We start from the raw sequence: 26283 nt of genomic DNA on the forward strand, positions 1-26283 counted from the left end.
GAAAACGGTTCTTCCCAACTGGGCTGAAGGCTCACCTCATCCAATATGCTACCTCTGACAAGGTACCAACTTCTTCAGAGTTAGTTGCTGCCCCAACACTTCGACCACAGCAGTCAGTGAGCATAGTAAAGCAGAGAAATCTGTCTAGCGGCCTTTTAGCTCAGGTAATGATTTGGCTCAGTGGCCGCAGAGCCGTCCTATACCCCCAGGAACATGTATGTGCTATTACGGCAGCTGTGTTATTTCCCTGGAGTGGGTAGTCTGTAACCTTGACCCATAACCCCACAGCTTATGGCATGAATGCAGTGCTACCCCTCAGCTCGTCCCCATGCAGCCAAGCCCCACTGGAGTGACGGTAATGAGGACATTGCAGCCCAAGTAAGGGATGCGGTTTAAATAATCCTATTTTTCTTATGTTTTCCGGCTCCACGAAGACTTAAAGTACATCAGTATCTTCCTCTAGCACGTACACTGGCTGTAGCTTCATTCTGAGTTCATTGGTGTCTTGCTTGGAGGCGAGCAGGTAATCCACAGCATCTTCCACCTCGGCTTGCCCACACTGCTCTTGCACGGCTGGCAGCCCTGGTGAGCTCATTCCTTCTGCTCTTCTCTTACATCACTGGTTGCAGCTATTATTAGTGCGATATACACCAAAAAGCATAACATAAGATATCCTGTAGCTAAAATTAGCTGGAAAATTATAGGCTGTGTTTTGCTGTTTTGTGCACAGTCTTCATTTCCCTCGCTGGGATTTGCCTGAAGATCTTTGATCCCCCAAAAGCCAGCAAAATGAAATGGTCCCTTCAGTCCTCGTGTCCAAGAGCAGTGCTCTCAAAAAGAGTGGGGCCATTTTATCAGCAAAAGTCTTAGGTTCCACCTAAGTAGGAAGGAAATAGCTTTTATTTTAAAAGTAAGGATTTATAGTCAATGAGATTGGAAAAAAATATAAACGTATGGATTATCTTTCTTTGTACTTAGTGTAACATCCCATTTTATTACAGCAGCCCACGTTTGTCTCCAGGAGTTTTATCTGTGATGTAGTACGCTAATGCACTACTGTGCTCTGAACAGGAGAAAGCACTTTGGACGTAGTCCAGATTTAACCGTCTTAGGGCTCGCCGTTACTCTTTGCTGAAATAGCGACAAATGAAAGTAAGAAGGCATCATCTTCACTCTTCCTCTGAACTTCTCCAATGCTCAATGTGAGGGGTATGTTTGAAGCAAAGGGTGGTGGTCATTGCCACTTCCTTCACAACTCATCTGTCTCTCCCTGCTCTTTCAGTCCTTACAACCTATGTCCCTTTGCCATTTCTTGAGTGAAAACCACTTGGCCACACCTAGTCTGAACGTGCTGTCCAAGAAACTGCTTCGGACTCTCGGAAGTTCAACGTCTGACATCAAAATGAGTCCCGAAAGCAGTCCTGTAATCCAGGCAGAATTGCCAGTTTGGGCCAGTTGGAGCTTTTAAAAAGTAAAAGATCCCCAAAACAGCTGTATTTCTTATGCAAATCCTTAGCCAAATGGGAACTTGTAGGTATTAAATAAATTGTTTGCCTTCTGTTAAAAAATGATCATCTAGAAACCCAGTAATTTTGGGGGGCCAGGTTGTAAGAGGGCAAAGCAGTCTTGCAAAGAGCATTTCTCCCATGTTGTGAGAACTGTAGTGCTGTTGTGATTTTACAGTACTCTTTCTCTACTGTTACAGAATTTTTGTCTTTAATGTTGTTGTGGAAAACCCTGAACAAAAACTGGCACTTAATTCAGAGTAAACAGTGGCAGTGACTGAATAGAAACCTGATGTCAAATATACAACTACCGCGGGAAAGTGAGAATCCATTGCTTTCTCATCTCTGCCAGTTGTTGCCTTCTTAAGTGTGTTATTCATAAAATTAGCAATTTAAAAATGCATAGAAACATTATTTTTTATATTCATAGCGTCACTCTAAAAAAAAAAAAAAGGTTAAAAATCGATTTGCTGGCCTCTTGGGGAAATGCTGTAATGTTTTTGGCTGTCTCCTACTTTCTGCTGCCAGCTAAAAGTACCATCTGGCTTGTTTAGGGCCCTTTTCCATATCAGGTGCTTCCAAAATTCTCCCCAACCAGAGGATTGTTTCATTGGGTTGCTTTGCCTGCTGAGGCATGTGTCCTGGGCTGGGAATCCTACTGCTTCTGTTCTCTGCCATCTTGCTGACGGTGGTGTGTGTATGTTTGGGCACAGATCTTGCTGCCTCTCTCCCGAGGACATTTGCATCATTGTCAGCTGCACATATTAAATTGATATGCAGAGCTCAGAAACACGTATCCCGTCTTTTGTCCCTTTGTTTGTGCAATTGTTGTGGTTTTAATTCTTCTTTGACACCTGGAATATCACAAAGCTGCTGATAATCTGTTGGCTACTAAGGGAAATGACATTGATAGAAGCATAATGTGTGTCAGACTTATATCTAGATAATTGCAGGCACACCCCAAACCCTCGCAGCTCAGGGAACTAAATCCTAAATCCATTATTAATTTGGAGAGTCATATGTGGCAGTTGGCTGCGGTGTCATCCTCTCGCTGCAAGAGTCACTTGTACGGGATTTGAAAGCCGGCGCTGGTTAATTCTGCCTCGCCGTACCGAGTCCTGCCGAATGGGAGCCACTTGGGGTACACGCTTGCTGCCATTTTGTGGCGCCGTGAGGAGCTGTAACAAAATGGTGTTGACGTCCTCACTCCTCGTGGAATGAAGCTTCCCACGTGCCTTCCTCTGCACACACATAAAACCCCAAGGTGGGAACCTGGGGACTGCGCATGGCACCGTTCGACTGTGGCACCTCCTCCTCGGGGTTCTTTGTTTTCCCAAATTCACCCTTTTACTTATAAATAGAAATCTACCCATCGGAAGATTTACGAGTAGATTTGAAATATTGTAGTTGCTAAGTATAGACTTTTGATGTGATCTTATGGAAAGATGGAGCACGTTTTGAAACAGATACTGCCGTAAGCTGTCTTGTCCTATTTCTAAAATGATCTGTGCCATACACTGCTGACTTTTCCTGTCCATCCATTAAAAAGTGAATTATGAAGAGTGCTGAGACAAACAGATAGTAGTTTAACCTTGTTAGTAAATATCAGGTAGCTGATATATACTGCTAGGATGTTACATCACAGCCTTTCTTTTCAATATAGGTTTATGAAATTATCTTGTTACTATATAAACTGCCTTTGCTGTGTACATTCTTCCAGAGGTTTATTGTTCTATGTATGTTGGCACAGTAGCATGACTACGAAGAGTCAGTTCATGATGTGGTGAATTTTAAATACTTGGGAGAAGGCCATATCTATTCTTCAGCAAAGGAATGAAACCTTTTTTTTTTTTTCGTCTAAGGTTCTAAAAGTTTCAAAAGACGTGCTAAAATGAAAAGGAAGTAGTAACTAAAGACTGGAAGGAAAGTAGTACATCAGAGCACCTATTTTGTTTGTTTCCTTGTTTCCCTCCGAATCCTAATGTGTTAAGTACAAGTTAGCATTTTAAATTAAATAAACCCGTTCTGTGAACTAGTAAGATACTTGAAGTATATCACACATTATTCATTTATTTTTGTGTGAGTGCAATAAAAATTTTACAAGCTGTAATCTTGTTCTTTTAATAGAGAGAAAACTATGCAGAATATGTTGCTTAGAGTATTAGATAAGCTACAGTGTGTTAATCAAATATTTTCGTGATATGAGGGCAGTTGAGAAAACAGTACAATTTTTGCTAATGGCACTGGTAAGTAAACGGATCTATCATTACATTGTCATGAAAAGTGACATTGAGCAGAAACACCCTGCCAATCCCTAGAAGATAAGTATTTAATGTAATTAGACAGACACTGTCTCCTTTGTTGAACGTAGCATTAATCACCCAGAGAAGTCCAACTTTATATGAAATGGCTTTTTCTGATATGTCTTTGTATTAGAAAGCTTCTTGCATGGTTTTGTCATGATGATATATTTGAAGAAATGACTGCTATACGGTTTTCCTCATGACCTATCTTGTTGTTCTGTGTTCCATAATATATATATACATATTTTTTTTGTTTAGCAATGTTGCAGTGAGTAGCCATGACTTGTTTCTAAGTCCAGAAAAGTACACACATTTGGAGCTGAACCTCCTTGAAATAGCTACTGCATTCAACTTCTGCAATATAAAAGAAACACAAATAGCTTCCATTATGTTCTTTAATTCTTCATGTGTGGTGTTAGCATAGGTTCGTTGTCATGGCATAAGCAAAATGTTTCTTGCTCCAAATGCTAGTTCATAATATCACACACAAAAAGTACTTCTTTCTATGAAAATCTCATTGTTAAAATGATGAAAAATGTTGCCCCCTTCCAGAATTCATTGGCACTACATTTTTTTTTCTCCTCCATTGCTTGTAATTTGTGCTGTGAAATGCTGTCTGGTTATGAACTGGTATCCACTTGAATCAGCGCACAGCTGCATCTTCCCACCTTCTCAGTGGTGCAGAGGGCTTTGAAGGGGAAGAAAAGGGTTTAGTCAAAGATGACAGCAGACTTCGCCAAGTAACAGGTGGAGGTCAAGCCGGTTTATTTGTTGGGCTGAACAGAGTGCAGAGATGAAAAATCTTCGTCATAATAAGGTTTAGGAAGAAAATGCTGACTAGTCTAAGCTTTGATTCCAGCTGACAGATCTTTTTCTAGTGTTCATTACTTGATTTCACAGTTCAGGCAATTTTAAGAGGCTTAAAATTATATTTCTGCTCTCCTCTATAAAACTTTTCGATCACTTTCTAATTTTTGCTTTAAGTAAAGTTATAGGGACTCCCTAATATATCACTCATGCCTTTACAATCTTATAAAGTCAATATGCCATCAAAAAATGAAAGGATGAACCTTTTTTAAGGGCCTTACTTTTACCGATTATTTTTAAAAATGAAGTAAAAAATTGACACGTAGGTGCCAATTTGATTAGAATATTAATTCCAGCTTCAGAAAACTCCCCTGAAAAGTGGGTAGTAAAATAAGCACGATGTTCAAGAAGTCACTTTTCCTGCCCAGGCATATGGGATTTTTATAAGCAACTGGTGACAACGTGAATGAGGCTGTGCCATGCCAGAGCGTTAAGTTTCAGTCCCCAAGTGCCATCATGAAAGGGAGTCACAGCAAGACCCCCGGCAATCAGAGCAGAACGTCCTGACATTGTGTGGCAGTGCTGGGACTGCGATGACCTGGCGGCATCACTGCATGTCAATGCAGCACCACAAAGGGATTTTAGAGGGCTGAACTGCAAGTGTGTGAGTCTCTCCTAGTTTAGTCTCCTGCCCTTTCCCTCTGCTAACTGCTGGGAGGAGAAGGTAGGCGTTTCTCCTCTCCCACCCTTTTTTCTTCCACCACCGCCTGCTTCCTACCTGCTGAAGTTAGCAGAATAGGAGTATCTTTAGCCATTTGCTAAAATCTTCCCCCCTCAGACTTTCTATTACTTCTGCATTCATTCTTTGCAGGAAGAGGAAACTCACTGGTCAAACCCTTGGACACCAGAATAGTTGCATGCAGTTTCCCAGGGAGCCAGATAGCTCTAAAGCTTCCCAGTGAGTGACAGTTTCTCTCTTCTATTCTTCTGAAACATGTGTTTTACACATATACTGGAAAATGTTAATATCAATTTACAGCCAGATTCTTGCTTTTTAAAAAAAAATCTCCCAAAGTATATACACTTAGAGCACCTCAGTACACATGTCACTTTTTTGTGTAGGAGAAAGTGTTGGATGCTCTTATACACATAACATCATTGGGCTTGAAAGCTGTGAGCTCATTCAGAGTTAGTGGCAAGTACACTGGACTTGCCAGCACCAAACTGTGAAACCTTTTCTATGTGACTAGTAGAAATCTCATGGGGGTTGAAATCCAAAAAGGGGAGGAGGGGGGGTGTAAATTTGTGCATTTGGATTCGAGTACCTTCAATACTATGATTTCAACTTTGTCTTAGAAGTCCTTGAATCACAAATCAGTGGAGGCTGGGAGAGCATTTTGGAGAATTACCACTGTGTATGCTTTCCCTGGTCTTTTACTCTTTTCTAGGCATCCATTACTTACCACTGTCAGAGAGAGGATACTGGGCTAGGTGGATCCCTGTAATCTGATTTGGCATGGCTATTTTTCTGTGTTCCTAAGCTCATGAGATCAAGTTATGTAGGATTATTTCATAATGCCAGAGCAGCAGTTTCTGAGGTTTGACAAAGCTATCTAGCAAAGTGTCTAATAAAAGAAAAATCCTGTCCCATACTGTAGCTTTCTTGGTCCAGTGAAGCAGCATCCGCATGCATACAAATCTTGTAAAGTTACTTTTGATAGCTCCCTCTGTCCCTTCACTTTTTGTAAGCTAAAGTGCCATTTTCCTTTTTACAGCTTAATTGAACCTAAATGCACCCATTTTCTGCAATGTGGTATTTTGGTAATTTTACTATTTCCTCGTAAGTTTTCCGTTAAGCAAACTGAAAGCTTCCCCTTTATCACTTCACTGGGCCAAGATTTCACACAGTATCCTGCTTGCTACAAAATATGATAGTGTTCTCTCTCACCTTGTTTCTTTTTTCTTCTTTTACTTTCTTTTATAAAATTAGGATATCTAAGAAACCCCGAACACCGCGGAGCACTACATGGTGGGTGTGCTTATTCAAACAATGCCAATGCTCTTGTTCTCGGTGCATAGACATTTTGTGGTGGTTGGGGGGATGTACCAGCTGTCCCTCTTGTGTGGGTTCTCCAGTGTCTAGTAGGAGGGCTCATGCTAAGCATTTTGCCAGAGTGACAGCCCTGGAGGGAGCACTTACATGTTACCTCTGCCCTTTCCATGCCTGTTTCCATGAAACGTAGGGACTTTTTCCCTGCGAGCCCTCTGCCTCCCTGTCTGATGTGTTTAAAATTGCACAGGAGATGAGAGAGGTGTTGGGCAGACCACACAGGCAGACAGAGCTCCTCTGGAAATGAAGCCAAAGCCAAACTGCTGCGCTCTTGCCTGCTCTGCAATGGGAACATTTTATTTTTTCCAGGAGGATTCTTTGTTCCTCCAGAAAACTAAAGCTATTGGGAATGCCGAAAAATGAGGCTGATTTCGCCTGTCTGATATCACCTGTCTGAGAACTGATCTGTTGGAAAGCCATTAAAGTTCTCGCTGACTGGGAGCTGCCAAGACTTGCTCAGGAGTTGCTGGTGGCAGGTCCACAGTGCCATTGCAGCAGCCGCTCACCAGCGTACAACTAGCAATGGACACTTTCCAGGAAAAGAGCACAGCAGCTGTAGATCAGCTACAAATGATTTTTTGTGTTACGGAGAAATGAGATGACTGTTCAGTCCTGTGACTGTCAAACCGAGGCAGTCATATCATAAAAATACCAAGAACCACTGGATAGCAATACATAACAGTTCCATGAGTACACTCTTGACCTGTCAAATTATAAATCCATTTCAGTTTGGTACGATGCACATGAATTCAGCTTGCAACTCTTTCTTTCTTTGGAATAATGTATAAACTCTTCACCTCAAATTGTGTAGAAATCAGGTGACTTTACAGTACATGTTAGATTACCTGAGTTATTTTCACTCCTGTCTACAGTCATTTTATTAATTAAAACATATGTTCAATGGCTGTGTATACCGATTAAGTCTTCAAAACCAATATTAGCACCAAACTTAGTCTTGTCATCATAAAAGTAATTTAAAAACATTACCATGCAGTAACTGAGGTCACAAGTCTAAAAAATTTGCATATTTACCCATCTCCATCTCATGCCTTTGGCATTTAACAGCCATCATTGTTATATATAGCTTGGATAGCCAGTGGTTTTTGATGGCATGCAAATAATGAGCAAATGATTTTTGAGAAAAAAATAAATAAATAAATAAATAAAACAGAAAATTTGACTCCATCCTCTTCAGTTACTAAAATTCCCTTTAGTATCACTTGCAATTTAGCATCCATATGCATCTCAGGAAGATATAGTTGAAACATAAATCTATTCTGGGTCTTTTACTTGCAAAAATATCATACCTCAGCTATAATCATATGCAAAGACTTTTTAGAGGGCTTTGTAAATGCCATCCAAATTTATGATGGCATTTTTTGCCTAACAGCTATAGATGTTCCATCCCCAAAGCACCCACATAAAGGTATATTCTCCTATGGATGGCTGCAGCTTGTTCCTGCTGCTATATCTAATCTGCCAAGTATGCCGAAAAACTCTCAGATAACATTTGAAATGAAACAAATGTAATAATGAATTTTAAATGACTGGATGTTTAAAGACGTCATTAGAAAAAAATATTCTTATTAAAATATATATTTATACAATGCAAAATGACACTGAAACTAACATTAGATCAGAGAGAAAATTGAACTGTTATCTTGCTGTTTATTACACCTCTCATTAAAGTTTTCAAATATAAAATTCTAATTATATTTTAAGGAAACTGCCAATATGTTGGTTACCACTTTATTAGTTATTGAAAGAATCACTTGGACAGCAAAGCAGGGATGAAGGCTAATCTACAAGGCTAAAACAATCCAGAAGATGCTGTAAACATAGATATTAGCAGACAAGATAATACGCTGTATGGAAACATCACACCGAAATATTTAAGGTAGATTTTAATGGGGTAGAGTTTTAAAATAATAATGAAGATTGTGTCATGCAGTTTTAAGAACCTGTAGAGAAGATTTTCCTCCGGTAAAACTGATACTTCTCTTTTGTAAATGGAGCAGTACTCATTTACAAAGCAGAAATTTCAACCGTCTCTATCCTAAGTGGCATCAGAATCCTGATTCTAACTCGAATGATCATTTTTGGCTAAAAATTGCTGAGGAGTCCAAAAGCATTTAAAACCTAAAGCCACTGAATCCATTTAATGCACCTTTGGCACCTCTCTCTCTTAGTCCTTTTTGAACATTCTGGTCCTCATTTTAATCAATCTCTTTTTATTAAGTTCTTTGGCTCATTTACTTGTACGTGCATTTGCTTTATTTTATTTGGAACATTTCTTTTGTAGTGTCTTGAAAAAGAGTTGTGACATTTCTTTTGGATAGCTTCTTAAGTATCTGGCAGTCACCTATGATACGATGTTGATGGGTACGGATAGATGAGCTCTGTTTTCCTGATGATCCGTCAGATGTCGAGTTCTGAGGAAACTGGTTGTGTGTGTTGGTGATGCATATGCAGTAGTTTGATAAGTGGATAGATGGGGAGCTTTCATTTTACTTCTGTAAAATCACTGTTCATTAAGCTGGATTTTGTTTTGTGAAGTGAGGTGCTCACTGGCAGGTAGTTAATCAGTGATCATGGTAACTCAGAACGTGACCAGAGGAGCGAGCACACATCCAAAACGCAGAAACTAAAGAGCACTTCATTAGGATGAGTGAATTTCCATCTGCATTGTATTTTGCGCATACTGGAGCAACTAGTACAGTAAGCTGACGGATGGCAGCTAGTGTGATCATATCTCAGCAGAAGATAAATAAAGTTTGCTCAGCAGTAAGTAGAGCAGACTTACTATGACTGACAGTAGCATAGCCATCAAAACTTCAAGAAACTTGAAATTAAGGCTTCCCCAGAAAAAAAAGCAGCTGATCAGCATTTCTGTTGATATTGATTTCAGTGATATTGCTGGAATAATTTTCACATAAGGATGAAAAATCCTTGGAAAAAGTCATCCCACATACCGGTTTTTTATTCAACAGCCAACTTGTTTTTATGCATCATCTATTTGTTTTGCATGTTGTTGAGTTCATGGTCCACCTGGTAATATCTGAGCTTCCGTGATTCCTTTTTAGAGTGTCCCTTGGGAATGAAGATCTAAACCATATTTCATTCATAGCTTTTGTTGTTTACAAAAACTTCATCAAGAGCCTAGTGACAGAGAGCGACTGGGAATTTTGGGGTGATTATCCAAAAGTCATCTTTGGGGATGAATATAAGCTGGTCTACCAGTGTGACTGACTTGATATGGAGTTACTGTGTAAGATGTGTGTAGTCAGAATAATGTTAGTAATTAACAAGTGAAATTGGATGAACATATAGATATGGATATAGCTGTAAATTTGGAGAAGAGGGGAATTGTTCTCCTCTTATACTGCTGTGACTGCATTCGCTTCATCAAAGTTAATCATAATTCTAGATAGCTATGTGGAAGTAGGTTAATAGATATTTATTTGCTCTGGGCAGGATTGGTGCATTCAATTCTCACACATCACTTTCTGGTCCATTTAAATATATATCAGCCTCATACATGAAAATTTGAAGATCTTTAGCTGTACTCAAGGAAGACTCTTATGTGGTGCGTTTCTAGTACTAGCAGACATAAGGAGGTAGAGGAATTAAAAACATCACAATGCTCCAGTGCCCCTTAGAAGATGAGGAACATGAAGTATTCCTGTGCATTCACTGGTTAAACTTGGGCTGGAGGTTTGCGAAGTGCAGAGTTTTGGAAAGTCTTACTGCGGGACTTCAACATCCGTGCAATGGCTCCAGTAACCAGAGTCTCTCAAGGACAAGGATCCCATTTACGCTTGCATTATGCATTGAGCAAAAGGGTGTGATGCATGATGTGGAATGAACAAAATAACGTGTGTGTTTAGGGAAATGCCAAATTAATGAAAATTCAGAAAGCTCTAATGTTGAAAAAAGCACTCAAATTCCTTGATAGAAATATAATGCTGCTAACAGTTTCAAGATTATTGTTGTCTGAATTTTCTGCTTATTGTGTACTGCAATTAAAATTCTTTTCAACTGAAAAACCAACGTCAAATTAATATTTCCTTTTGGAAAAAAATACGAAAGTATACATCTTGTTCCATTTAGCACCATCAGGATCTTTGATCTGGTTCCCTCTGTCCAGTGAAAAAAAAAACCTGATTCATGTTAATGGGAGCAGGCGAAGACCATATATGTTTGGCATATATATACTTATACAGACTCATGAATACAAGTACAGTAAATTAAACTAACACACCCACTCAGACTTCCATCTGTGTTTTATGCCACAAGTCCCTTTATTTTCTTTTTTATTTAGCAATTAACTTTTCCACTTATTCTGTATTTAAAAGCTGCCATAAGATGAAAATAGACTAAGTCTGATTTTCTTCTGTTGCGCTCTAAATAACATTCAGAGGAGAATCAGACCTGGATTATGAAATCTGTGTTTCCTAAAAACGCCAGGTATGACTGTGATTTGGACCACAGTCCGACGCGCAGAATAGTAAGGAACACTTTAAAACCCCACCTGGGCTACCCAGCCGTTGTGTTCTGGCTGTTCTTGTTTATTCCTTGCTCGGAGCAGATGGATAGAAAGAGGCAGGGAATGGGGAGGATCCTTGGCTCCATTCCCTATTCACCGGCCAGCACAGCTGAGACAGGCTGGGGGACAGAGTAATTTGTTGCTGCCCTGCACCACGGAGGAAGCAGAGGAGAGCTGGGACTCCGAGGTGTCCTTAAAGGTTGGCACTGCCACACAAAGTGCTGAAATCTGGTGCTCAGTGCAGCGGTCCCCGATATTCATTCCCTCGTGGGAGCAATGCTGAGGAAAGCCGTGCAAGGCAGCAGCATCCTCCCTGGGCTCTGCCCGTGGTAGCTTCAGCTTTAACTTTTTAATTTCCTGCATCCCTGAGCAACACAGGAGGGGAAGCTGAGGACTGGGGACCACTAAATGTGTTAAAACTCATTAGGTATGAAACAGAAGACCTTTAAAACTAGCCAAGAGCCTCAAACATGGGTGCCAAAAATTAAACACCTAATTCTATACTTAGTCATTTAGTTCCTGCCTCACAGTTGTGCATATACAACATGCTATCTCATAGGTGGCCTGATTTTCGCAGGCACCGGGCACCTACAATGCTAACTGAAGTGTTGAGATTGCTTACCTAAGAGTGAGAGCTGTAGAGTCGGATGTAAATTTTTCTGGGTGATTAAACCCGAGTTCCCTTGCTTTCACTCTCGGCTCCTGAAAGGAACTTCGATAGAATGACCAGCATTGTAACATATGGCTTAGCGAGGGGGAAAAAAGAAAAATGAGTATTAGAAATGGATGGACTAAAGAATACGCAGGATATATCAGGCACATTAACCAAACATATGGTGCTAAATGAGATATTTTTTTTTTAAATTGCAAAAAAATTGACATTCCTGGCAGTCTCAAGGATAATGTGACATGGCTGTGATAAATTTAGAAGAATGGGACATATTTTGGCTTGTTCTTGGAAACCTTTCTCTTGCATGCTGACTGTATTTCTTCTTTTATTAACCCATTCAAAGAATGTTTGAATTTTGCTGCTAGAGCACCATGCTAGCGCAACATAAAATGTGAATGATGCTAATTGCTTTGCACTGCCTAACTTTCTGTCATACCCTCCCCTCTTAAAGGACAAAACATGCTTTGGAAATGAGCTGGCAAGCTCATCTCATTCTTTCTCTTGGTCAATATTAAGTGATGTAATTAAGCTCCTGTTTGCATATTCTTCTGAACTAGGAGGCAGCCATTTTTTTCTTGAGATCTGATGGATATGATCACTCACGAGAAAATGTGTCATTACAAACCTCAAACAAAATAAAAACATGGTAGAGTTGGACGTTCCAAACCAACACATTTCAGAATATACTGAAATAAAAAAATTAGCAGTAGTAATAACGATGGCAATCAGAACAATAACAAACAAATATAATAAAAGTAGCAACCAATTATCAGTGCTTCAGTTTGGCTTTCCACTCAATTCTACACATAGCGTTACGTCAAAATCTCTACTTTAACATGCCAACAGCTGTCTCAACTTTGTAAAATCCATCCCCGTACGAGCGTGGCACTGCTCAGCACTGCCCCAGTTCAAGGTCATGCACCAGTTTTGTTGCAGAGCCTCGAGTTTCAGTGCTTAGACACAACCACAGGAACTCGCTGCAGCTTTAAACCACATCCCACTGGTCCCTCTGCCCCTTCCCCAAGCCCTACATCCATGAGCTCCATTCGGGTCCTGCCGTGCCCTGCGGGCACCCTGCTGGCAGGCTCTGCAGTCCTCCCCGTCAGCCTCATGCCGCCACGCAGGAGCGCTGCACGACGTCGCCGCTCGAGCAGCTAGCAGCAGGCGTCTTTTACTGGGGTAATCCCTCGGCACAAACGGCGGCTTGTTCTGTCCGTGATATTTCGCACTCAGAGGGATGGAGCCTGCTACATTAAAACCTGCCCTGGAGGCATCCCTAGCCTTCCACAGCCCAACTCATCAGAGATGTATCCATGGCCTTGCTGCCAGCAACGTAGCTCCTCCACCACCAGCAACACAAATGGTGGCACTGGCCCTTGATTTCGTGCCTAGGGCTGGGGGTCACACTCATTTGGTGTTTCCCTCCCCAGTTCCTCCATCATAAGGACATCTGGTGCAACAGCACCTTTACTTCTGAGTATCCTTGTTCTGGTATGGCAACTGGAACAAAGAGCAGTAATAAAATTACATCCCAGCAAGCTGTTGAGCAGAAACACAGCAGGCTGTATTGGAGTATTTCATTGAAATACCTTAGTTCAACCTCAACCCTCATGCTTTTGTCTGTACCCCAAAATCTTTCAGAGCAATACAGAAAACAAACAAACAAACATTTTTCTTACGCAATATTCTGTCAGTTCCAAACTATTATTTTTAAAAGATTATGTATGTAGCTTTTCTGGCTGTTAGGAAACAACCATCACAACAGCAAACCCGTGTAGCCAACAATTTCAAGACAGAAAGCTGTAACTACAGCACTGTACCTCTAACCATTCTCTTACTTTATTTAACTTTCTGAAATATAAACTGCAAAACCTCACTGAAACCATTAAGACCCCAGCAGTATAGTGTATAAAGTACAAGAAGGCTCCTGCTTATTGCAATCAAGATCCCAGGGACTATAAAACTAGTGTTATTAAATATAAAGTTAATAATATTGTCTAGAGATAATATTGTCCAGACCCTTCTCTTCCATTTTTAACAATTAAATTCTATAAAATACAGAGTTGGAAATAAGATTGAATGACTTTGCTGGTGGAAGTTTAACTTCCACATTATCTTAGTTTTTGCTTTCTCACCTGAAACCTCAGCAATTCTGCAACTTTGTTTTGCTATATCCCTACGGATATGCAAAATGTGTGATGTACTGTATATATCGGAAATTATATATTTTCCGAGTATGTGCAGATAGTCAGAACATCCATATGCCGCTACATCTATAAAAATATAGTTAATAATACAGACACACACATCATCATCTATATGCTGCAGTATCCTTTTATCTAAGCATAAATCATACATAATAAAAACTCTGATTTTAAGAGCCTATGTATTCATTCCTTTAATTTCTTTGATACCACATAGAAGCTCAAAGGACCACGGGCTTGATAGGATATCAACAAGAGTTATTCTCATAGAATATAACAAAATGGCCATATCGGCATTACACCATTTCTGCCTGTCCATGGGAGAGGTTTCACCCAATGGCAACTTAACTCTGATTTTCATTGGAAGCCTTTGATATAGTTCAAGGGCATAATAACAACTCTGAAATAATTCCACTGTGGCTTCTAATATAAAGACAAAAATACCATTCACCCTTTAAAAATTTTTGAAAGCAAAAGGGAACCACATAAATGTATTACTTTCAAATACCTTTGAAGTCAAGAGAGTAAGGAAGGGCAGAGTTTGGACTCTGCAAACTTCATTCTCTAGTTGTGCCTTGAGTCTTGCAGCACATTTAAAAGATCCATTTTCAACAATCTACTGAACCAGTAAGTGAAAGACAGAATTCATAAAAAGCCTTTAAAAATCCAAATGCTCCAGCTATTACACATTTCTAAAAATAAAGCAGAGTAGGTTTCAGTAGCAATAATAAGCTGCATCTTATCCATATTTCAGATTTAAAAGAAAAATATGGCTGCCTTCTAGTACTCATTGCTCACAGCAAACCATGGCCACTTCTGCCTCAAAAAAGACCATAAATAAAAGTGAGCTTTCAGCTTGCTGTTGTATTCAATTTCATTTGTCCTTTAAGTTTATCTAGCTGCTTCTGCACCCACTTTCACAATGCATAGGCTGTCGTTCCATGACCTAGCATTATTAAATTGCACTTATCAATCATTCTTGCCAGGAATGCCATCGCCAACTACATTAAAGAAGTCAGAGAAGTCTGGTTTCAGCAGTCCCTCGCCTTCGCAGACCTCCTCCCTTGGAACGGCTTTCACACAGCACCATCGACCTGTCATTACAGGACCCAGAGGTGAGGCTTAACCCAAGAGCCCCCAGGCAGCTTAAACGTTAGCTCCAGCACCCACTGCCCCAGCGCTTTTCCACGGAAAGTCATCACCACGTGTGACACATCCCGTGAGAGGCTGTGCTTCAAAAGCTCGATAACCTGGAGGTTTTAGTTGTCAAGACCTGTGTTTGGTTTTGCGAGGCTGGGCTGTTTGGTAAAACTCCTGATGACAATTCAGCAGTTGCTAAGGTGGAAATGCTGGTTTCTGGGGGCTTGGGGTTTTATTTGAAGAGGGTTGGGAAAGGGACAGAATATATTACATAGAGTGTCTTCTGCTTGTATCAATGCATAACATAGATTCAGTCTAACTGCTTGAGATAGGGACTCATCATTCACTTCTGAACCATGCCTGTCTTTCAACACTGCTGCTTTGTTTCTGCGAGTCATTTAGTGCTTGTGTTGTTGGTATTGGTGTGCTGAAGAACCACCTTGTTATTGGACTCCTTTGAAGTTGGTTCCTGCAACGCTTTGGCTGGTTTTCTTCACAGTACTCTTCCAACTGGCTTTCCAAGTAACAGAGGTGTTCTTTGGGTCTAGATGTGCTTATAAATTTTTGTTAGAAAAAATGCACTTGCATTAACCTAGAAAACTAAATGCAGTACTCAGTTCTCATTTGAAAAGGAACACACTTGGGCATAGTAACATACAACAACGAATGAATCATCTTACAAACCTCTTTGGAAAACATAAAGATAAGGATGAACCTTTGTGACACGTTTCTGCTATGAAATTTTGTTTTATTTAAAGAAGATTATTAAGAAATTTGTCAAATGGTGAAGAATAAAAAGACATTAGCAATTCACGCTAGAAATTATTTTGAAATGTCTGCTTGGCATAAGTGTGGTTTTACTGAGAGCAACATAAACCACGAGTAGCCTCTTCACACAGTGCCAGGTGATGTGGTGTGCGTAGTGGGATTGCACTAAGTTGAAGTGAGGTCAGAACTGGACTTCATGGTTATTTGAGCTTTGTTAAATCTACTAAATGTATTTTGATTTGTTGTGGTTAATCCCATAAAAATTATTTATTACCTTGAGAGAGACACGCCTAGATCCTCAGAAGATATTTAGGTATCTAAGTTCTGTGCTTATTTCCATTGGATTTTGGATCTGAGCTATCTGGCAAATATATCATCTTTTAAAAGCCTTGATAATTGATGATATAAGTAGGAATAATACGAATGTTCCATTAACATTATATGCAGTGCACATCAGCTGACACTGAATTCCTCTCTTTTAGAAGTTCAGCCTTTCAGATTTGAATTGTCGATTGATTAGTTAATAGGTCCTTTCTTTATTTAGCTGTTTTACCTCACATCATTTTTAAGACCATTAAACACCTTTGTCTGCCCCTATTTAGACCCTCTCTATTTTGGATTTTTGTGTGATTTAGACAGGAAATGTGTCACTATTGAGATCTTGTTTAAATCCCATCTACAGTCTGTTTTCACAAGACTTTTTCTGTGCACCTGGAGTTACCAATCATATGTGTGAGAAGAACATTCAAAGACTGTCAGAATTTGAAATAGCAAATACAACGATTCCTTTTCCCAAATTTTGTTTGTTTGGATGTCTCCATAAAAAATAACATATTTTCTAATTATCATGGTATCTAATAGGTTAAGCAAAAACTGTTCTTCTGCAACATCTGTTAGGAGTGTCTTCTTCTCTTTTATACTTGTTCACAAACAAAGTCTTAAAGACTTTCAGGAAAAATCCCTCTGAATCCATCCATGGATTCTTAAGTGTCATCATCCTTGAAAAATTTTGTTCCAGACTTCATTCTTTGTTCTTTGCTGGACATGCCTCTTCGGTATTCTTATTCCACAGCACATTGGCTGTGTTTATTTCTCTTCTACAACACTCATTGTGTTAGTAAAGGGTAATATGCTGAGACAGATTATTTTCTGCAAATCCAGCTTTGTTCTGTTCTATTGTCCTATTCCCTTCAGTGTACTATAGGAGAGTAAGCAGAAGAGAGAAGCTTTTCAGGTATCAAAAGTGGCAAAGTAAAGAGCATAATGCAATCATATAAGAAGATACAACCTTTGAGCAATTCATATACACCCTTAGTTATTGGAACTTGTAGCTTTTTGCAGAAATAATGGATATAATGTAGTACACACATGTTGCATTCTCTTTGGATACATATGCATTATGTAAATGGTTGATGGCAGGTCATTCTGAATGGTCTTCAGAAAGTTAAAAGCTGGATTTGATCTTCATTCTGCAGAGATTCTCTGCATTTTGGAGAAAGGAAAGTCATGAATAAGTAGGTCACTGTCAGAGTAAGCTCCTGAGCCAACTGAGTGATTAGAAGTTTCAGTCTCCTTCTGATGTTCGTATGTGCAAGTTTATCACTTGGATGTGTACATGGAATGAGTTTGTAAAGCATGATCAAAATAGACAGTAGAGAAGAAGCTGTAGACTATTCATGGCAGGTGTTGTCATTGACAACCAGTGATTTATAACTTCTGAGGAATACTCCTGAATCTTTCCCACACTTCCAAACATTCCTTAGAACACGGTACATGTCTTAAACTGGGGATATCCCATGATACTGAATGCTCTTCCCGATGATACCCACAATGAGTCGCTTTGGAGACAAAACTTTCTTGGAGAAGGAGTAGATCCTTAAGAGGATTTCTTTGCTGTAAGGTGCTCCATTCAATGAACCAGTTGGAAAACCTCTGTTCTCATGAAATTGTCTGTGCTGTACTGTGTTGTGGAGGGCTGTGCACTAGTTTCCTATCTGCATTGGTGCTGCTGCCAGTACCCAACCCAGCTGGGCAGTAGCCAGCAGAGAGGATCTGAGCTGGCTGACCAAAGGACCAGATGTGCAGTGAGTGCTGGCAAATGGATGCCAATGCTTCAGTGACTCCTCAGTAGTTCCAACAGATGGTGGTAAGATCCAAGTTTCTTTGGTGATAAGCTAGCAAAGTGATTCATGGAGCCTCACTTGATGATGGCAGTTTTTTGGGCATGACTCTATGAATGCACCATATGTCTTCTCTGGACCGGTGTGGTTAGGATTCAGTGCCTGGCAGATGGTAAATTGATCACCTATAGGGTGGCTTTAGCACTACTATCAGTTTTAGAATGTATTTCAAAGCCTTGAAAATTCAAGCAGTTAGATCTCTGTCTCCTACACCGCATACTTTTGATACCTTCAAGACAGATTACTTGGTGGTCAGTTTCTCACCGCAGTATTCTAGTATTGCAAAGCCATCATGTATTGCTGGCACCTTACAAAGTTTCCCAGACATTAGCTTGCTTGAACTCTTTACCAGACAGTGAAGGATTTAAATACTATGGGTGACAGCAGTATTTACATAAGTGGTTTTAGGTTTCCATGTATTGCTACTTACACTCTAGTGACTTTATATCTGGAGCTGGCTGAAACGTTAAATTGACCACGATCTTGTAAAGCCAGGATATACAGCAGCCTGTGCTGCAGAGCATTCATGCATTTCCACAGAATATGACAACATAGATCCTGCAAGCCAAAAAGCAAGGAAGAAAAGGCAAGGAAAGGAAAAAAAAAGAATGAGATGGTATGTTAGGAAGATAAATGAAGGAGAAACACTATTACAAAGCACAGAAATAAAGCACAAAGTGAAGAACCCGAGGAACTGAGAGTATGAGCAGAAAGAGAAGGGATGAAAGTCAACTAGTAGACTAGTTCCCATTATATTAATTTCCTCCATAATAAGCATTGCTGTTGAGATTTTTATCAAGATGAGGCCTACCAGGGAAATTGGACAGGATGGTTCTCTCTGTTAGTGCCTAAGTGGCAAAAACTTGATGCCACATATCTGGGAAGACATTGTGCCCTTCAAAATTCTCCTAGGGTCACCAAAATATCAGTGTCTGTTAGCTGTCCTGTCGGGCAACTTCAGGTGAATAAAAGTGATAATTCCTGCTAATTCCAGAGCTAGATAGTGTGAAAGGATGTTTCGTAACATACTATTCTGTTCAACTATCCATGGTTGCGCCTCGAAGCTGTCAGCTGTCAAACTACATAACATACATAACCTCCTACTTCCCGTTGACTTTTGACAAAAAGAAAGCGGTGCAAGTTCATTCTGAGCCAGACACCTCAGATCAAGGGATGTTAATGTTAATATAAGACAGCCAAGAGAGGAAGAGCCACACCACAAGGGTAGGAATGTATATGACAGTTGGGTAGAAACCAAAATAGCATCACAGTGACCAACAGGTGAGGCAACCCAGCCACAGTGCAAAGCGACACTCCGATTTACAGTGTCAGGGTTCAGGGAGGGCTCACCTGTCACCTAGCTGACTGCGTAGGTGAAGATTTTGATTTTTTCCTTTCATTCGCTTTCAAATAATATGAATCTTAAAGAACAGCAGTTTCCTAACAGATGGCCTCAAGGTCAGGGTTAGTAATTACCAGATGCCCTACCCAAACTTCCATCTACTCCCATATCCTACGCAGGGGAGGACAGAGAGGAAGGCTTGCAAATGGTTAAAGCTTCAGCTAAACAAAAGTCAGGAACCGTGTAATTAAAACTCTACCTTTGTTGTATTGTAAAGAGTTAGCCTGTGACATAGGAAATATTTAAAGGAGCAGGCTGTTCAGCTAATTTGTGTGTGAGTGAACTGCTTAGACAGTCCTATCCTAAATTAACTGTAAGGCCACCCACTGAGATTGCCTCATAAAGGGCCATGATTGCTCAGCTTCGTTTTGTATAACCGTTCAATAATTACTAGATAAATGCATAACTAAAAGCTCTATTACACTAATAATTTGTACTGAGATAGATGTGTGGGACACCATGCTGGGTTAATTTGTCATCCCTGCAGCAAACTTCTAAAGAGGGCTCTTTTGCAGAGGAATTGTGTTAATATGTTGCTCCAGTGAGGACATGTTAGAGCAACAAGATGACTTGGTCGCTTAATCTCCTAAAGAGGCAAAATGCCTGGAGGGTAAGTGCCAGAAAGAAGAATGGGGGGTGATTAACACAGTGGACCCAGATTTAAACTCATCCTGACAAAAGGAGCTGATCTAACTGAGCAAAAGAATGAGAAAAGGGGAGTGTTAAAAATACTAATAGGATTTCATGCATCCCTAAAAAATAATATAAAAATAAAGTGCTGCGGGACCAAAGTATTTTACCCATGCTTTTACTGATTCAGTGTTCAGTTTCTTTGCTCTCTTTGATGTTATCCATGAAGTTAAACTATATGCTTTAAACAGTGCAGTGAACTATAATATTTTTATCTCTGCTTTATGCTAAATTCTTTTAGCTTCAGACACACACAAAAAGCACATTATTGCTTTAAATATGGAACCCATGTTTAAGCATGAGAGCTCTGGATTTTCAACCTCCTCTATTGACAGAACCATAAATCATGTTAAAGTTAAGTGAATTACTGTAGCGTGGAACTATAGCTTTAACAATGTTTATGTAGTATCAGCTTACCATCTACAGAATGAAAGGGGAAAAAAACACTGATATTAGAAATGGGAATGTGGAGTCCTATTAACTTAACAGCAATATATCACTCCAAAGTCACAGATTCCATTACCATGCCCTTTTTAGTATCAAAGCAGAATTATATCATCACACACATAAAGGTTGTGGTTTTTAAGAGAATTTACATTTCTATTGTAAACTTATCAACTGCATTTCATTATTAGAGAGACATGATATATTCTCCTAGCAGTAGTTTTTATCATATATATGTGAATACATCATATGTATTAAAAACAATAACAATATGCAAAAGTTGCCAGAATTTGATGTGAAATAGGAATTCTACGAATAGGCTAAATATAAATTTTTTTCACCTCAACCTTCCATATTGGAAGAGAGGAATGCTTTCTATAGGTACAATTTTTATTTCTATACCTGTGATCAGTTCTGCAGTACTGTGATCACCCAAAGGTAGAAGAATTTTAACATGTTTTAAAAGAGTCTGCTCAAAATAGCGAAGTTAACTGGCCCTCTGCCTATGCCAGAATCTGAAACCAGCACTCAGTTCAGCTCTACAGGTTTTCGAAAGCAGCTTGTAATACTCACAATCCAGAGTAATACTCACAATAAACCCCGAGCCCAAACACAGCTTTAAGCATATTTTCCTTTTGCTAGGAACTCCGTGGGCAAAATGTCCTTCTGCCTCCCACTTGCTACTGCAAAATCTCTTACAGAGAGAGTATTTCCTGAGCAACAGGCCCAGGTGCCTTACACCATTCTGGTCTTCAGAGCAACAAAAAGGGGCTGACAGCCAGCCCTGACTTGGAGTTACCATGGATCTGTTTTTTCAGCAGTGCTTAGCCGCCCACCCGCACTTGACTTCAGGAGCTGAGAGATGAACATTCTGCAATTCAGTCCCTCTTCTTGATGTCCATGGGCAGGAACAGATCCTCCATCCATCACATTTAGGGTATTTGAATCTCTCTTGCATTGGTCAGCTAATTATATTTTGAATATTTCAGCTATGTCTACCGACACAACGTGGAAGTAATTGTCAGTGATACCTCAATCTTACCCATGCTCAGAGGGTAAGGCCTATTTTCATTCTCACTCCTCATGATTTCTGAGTGTTGTCACTGCAAATATGGGCATGCAAGACAGGATCCGTTTGAATTTAGCTTATCCATTGTCCTGATAGACATGTTACTAAAAAGCCACTTTGCAGCATTACAGGACTTAAGTCATGCATAAGTTTTCCACTGATCTGAATTCCCTTCGAAGGTCTGGTCCTAGACTGGTCAGTCTTACGCTCAGCAGCTCAGTGTGTAAGTAGAGGCAAGTCCTTGCTACACTGAATACAAGATTGCTCTACATTTATCACCCTAAAGTCTATTCCTAATGGGCAGTAAGAAAAATGGGGACTTTCAGAAACCTTTGAAAGAGTTACGGGGACACAGCTCCCATTGAAACTGAAAAGCAGTTAATGAATTCTCCCAGGACCTCTGCAAATCCCAGCCCAAGTTTCTTAATTATTTTTTACTTGTTTGGGTAACTGCTTTCATCACAAAAATCTCTGGGCTTAAAGCTATTGTTTTAGGCTTCCATTCTTTACCTCTTGTATTGTATTATACACAGAAGTGTAAGTTCCTTTCAACAAATTTGGATTATTGCCAGATCTCCTTATTAAAAAGTCACTCTTCATATTTCCGATAAACACAGCTGTTTCATGGTGTTTGAAAGCATTTCACATCAGCCAGCATGGTGGCTTAGCCAATTAGTACTCTAATATGGTCAATTTTGAGAATAAGTACCTTTGGGGTACAAAGGGTGGGATACATCTTGCATAATTTGAACTGGCACTTGCATCACTTAAATGCTAGGAGAAAGCTTACAGCATGCAGGGAGTTAAAGCAACCTAGAAGCCTGAAGTAGAAATCTCTAGCAGAACAAACTGTTCTATAACATTTCCAGGGAAATGACTTTTAAAAAAATACTTTCTTAATTGTAATGAAGCCAATTATAATGGACTCAAAAACAACCTGATAAAAATGATCCTGTTTCATTATGATTATAATGTTACTATTTCTAGGAAGATTGATCAATGTTTAATGAGCTATTAGTAAACTTAATTATCACTTTATGCAGGAGGTATCTGAGCATTGTGCCCTAGCGAAGCCAATCCACTGTCAGTCTGATCCGATGGACTAGTCCTTGTGCCTGGGAAGGAGCAGTGGTTTTGCTTCCCCAGACCACTAGTTCCTTGGACAGGTGAGGAGTGCAGGGTCTTTTCCTGAGTGAGAAAAGAGCGACACGAAACGACCCTTTTAAAGACTTCAAACAACTTTATGAAGAAAGAAATTTCATCCAGTCATCTGGGCTTGAAGGGGCTGGCAAGGCTTTTTGGAAGAGGAGCTGGAAGGCGCATGGATCGATACCTCTCTCCCATATGTTGGGCTGGTGGGGAAATCTGAGCACTGCAGGTGTGACCACAAAGTCCCTTTACCACATCAGCGAGTGCTCCCAGGAAGAAAGGATCTCTTGTGTCTTTACTAGAACTGCTCTTTTGTTCCAGGGGAAGGGCCTGAGTACTGTATATCTGAAGAAAACTATAAGCTGTTTAAAATCAGCTGATTCTTTATTACCTGATCATTCACTTGAATACAATATATAACTTTGTCTCTTATTCTTTTGCCTTATACACGTGAAGAACTAGCCTAATCAATGAATGTGACTTAATTTATTAGTTAGTTAGTTTGTTATTGGCTGCTACAAGAAGGGGAAAGACAAGACTGGCCTTCATAATCAAATGTTAGAATTCAGCTTTCTGAAAAATCCTCTTACTTCTATGCTGCACAGCACCACAAACTCATAAAACACCCAAAAATCCAGTATAGCATGCAGCAGCTGTACCGCATAATTACTTGGTCCAATAGCAGTAGTTTTAAAATACTGGTATATCTGTTGCAGGCCACCATACATTATCATCTCATTTCCAATAAAAAGTCTGAGATGTTTCAGATGAGCTTCAATGGAATTAGAATCATGTGTGCTCTGAAATATTTATTCTTGCCTTGAGATGGAAGGATAATTCCTGCCGCCTCGCCCTCCCCCTCCAATAACAGATTTAATAACACCCGGTAGTCTGACTCTTCCATACCTACAGCAGGTAGAAGTGAACTTGTGATTTGGAATAGGCATATTTTCATAGGCAGTAGAACTTGTATTTTATGTCATTTGGTGAGGTCAATAATAAAATATAAATGTCACGGGCTGAAAGACGCCATGAGAAATATGGTTTGGCAGCACGGAGCTGCTTAGCGATACATAAATAATAAGTCAATAAGTAAATAAATAATGGACAAAGACCTGTTTTATCTTCCATTTGAAGAGCTCAAAGAATTTACAGTCACTGATTGAGACTTGTAATATCCCATCAGAAACACATAAAGTAGCTGTAGCCCCTTTCTACATGCAGAAAAACTTACATCACTCTAGGCATGATTATCAGAAGCACTTTATAATGTTTATTACACATTCCTGTATTTGTGACTAAAGTGTCTTGACTATGATCACTTGCCCCTTTTAGAGGTAAATACACTTCAACAAAGAGATGATGCTGTAGTTAAGAAGTGGGTCTGTCAGTTGAACCAGTCTGATATGTTTGGGTAAAGTTCTCAGAAATGTTAGATAGATAGGTAAAATGTTCCCAGGAAATGAGGATTTTTTTGAGACTTTACATGTAGTCCTTTACTTCTTTGGGATCACATTAGTAAATTTCAAACTTCTCTTCTGAAAACTAAGCATAAGATATAGGAATTTCAAATTTACCACTGATTAATAGGCATCATTTAAATGAACCCCTGATGTTTCAGGATGTAGGGGTGCTTCTTTAACACTAACTCTGAGCAAGCCCTACCTGAAAGCAGATCAGGTTTTGGTTTTGTGCTTTCTCATTTCTTAGGATCCTCTCACAGAATTAGATGAAAGCTGATGCCAATAGCCACAATCATATGCTTTCATGCAATCTCTGATGGGGTTTTGTGAGCCATGGCAATTAAATTAAGATTGCAAAGCTAAATACCTGGCAAATACAGAAGGGCTGGGAAAAAAAAAAAAAAAAAAAAAAAGGCATATAGAAATGACTTATGAAGAGTCAGATGGTATAATGGGGACAGTAGGAAACGAGAGAAAAATGTGGACTTCTGGGGAATGCTTTAAGAGTAAGGGAAATAGCAACATGAATGTGAAGTCTCCACTCCCTCGCATTGTTTAACTGATTAAAAATATTTGTGAGGATCCATGCATTTGGAAACATAGTTGTGTTATGCACCCAGAACTTGTTTGAAAGGCTGTTTTTACGTACACTGCAGTTAGTGACAACAACCCAGCTATCAGAGTAATGGTGTATATAAAGACCAGCAGTTCCTAGACTTCAGCATTTAATTCCCTTTCTCTAGTATAAGGCAGGCCCACTTGCAGTGTTGATCAGTTTAATAGTAGTACATTCTTCCTCTTACCAAGCATCCCTTCCTATGGCCACTTGAGAAACTTGGTATTTCCCATCAGAGACTGCAAAAATGAACCTGCTGGAGATCCTTGTTCCATTAGTCACTTACGTCAATCCATCTATGTTGAGAAAATGAACCCTAGATGTCATTATATGGCACATGCTGATGCCTATTCAGTCTTGTTTCCTTCCCCTAGTCTTTCCTATGATCATCAGGAAGCCCTTTGAGGCTGTGCTGAGGAGCTGGCCAAGACTCAGAAGAGGAACCACTTTCTCCTTCTTGCGGCACCTTACCTTCCTGAATTATTGTTAATATTTCTGCATTCATTTTGCTTCTCTCTGTCTTTGGGACTATCACTGAAAAATGCTTTCCACTCTGTTTTCTACCCTGACATGCTGAACAGGTCAAAGGCACCAAATACTCACTACTTACATGCCTACAAAGACTTCTGCTTTCTAAATTATCTTGTGCAGAACCATACCTTGGAAAAGTTAGATACAGCATAGTCTCAGGCCTAGTTTTGAATTTCCACATATTCCCTGGTACAATTTTTTAATCCTTCTTGTTCGATAGAAAATAGTACTTCTATCTCCTTTTCACCCAGCAGAAGAAAGGGAATGAGTTTGTTCCCAGATGTGTACAAAGTACAGGGCAGTTACTTAACAATTTTATGTAGTATTGACAGACCTGATGCTAAAATGATTTTTCTTTTTAATAAATGATAAAAAACCTGATATATTTTTTACTTAATTATATGTTCTCCACAGAAACCTTCCCTCCTCACTTTTATCTTCATCATTCATCTTTCATTTGGCACAGAAGAAAAGGGGAAATACGAAAGGAGATATGAGGGAAGAGAAGAAAATTTTGTTTTGTATCAAACAAAGAGCAGAAACGTACACTCATGAAAATGATGTTGTAATCATCAAAATGCTTACCACCAACTTCTGTTGGATAAATATTCATGGCAAAATATTTTGACAAGCTCTAAAATTACAGTTGCTACTGGGAGAAGATGATGATGCATTCATATCTGTAA

General features: G+C 39.6%; 1 protein-coding gene across 50 annotated transcripts in view; it reads left to right on the plus strand.

Moving 5' to 3' along the window:
* Nucleotides 1-26283, plus strand: part of NFIA (nuclear factor I A) — a 352139-nt gene that overhangs the window by 283469 nt on the left and 42387 nt on the right. For 15 of the 50 annotated variants that reach the window (XM_083846021.1, XM_083846023.1, XM_083846020.1 and 12 more), the window contains 2 exons: nt 6606-6644; nt 15132-15260. The exons of 11 other annotated variants lie outside the window; for them this stretch is intronic. In XM_083846021.1, the coding sequence (XP_083702147.1) occupies nt 6606-6644; nt 15132-15260 (168 nt within the window). Of the gene's footprint in view, nt 1-5486; nt 5574-6605; nt 6645-15131; nt 15261-26283 lie in introns of all 50 variants that reach the window. 24 more of the 50 variants (XM_083846019.1, XM_083846041.1, XM_083846030.1 and 21 more) reach the window with 2 other exon arrangements.

The sequence above is a fragment of the Anser anser genome (assembly GCF_964211835.1).
Source record: "Anser anser genome assembly, chromosome: 8".
NCBI classification, from domain to species: domain Eukaryota; kingdom Metazoa; phylum Chordata; class Aves; order Anseriformes; family Anatidae; genus Anser; species Anser anser.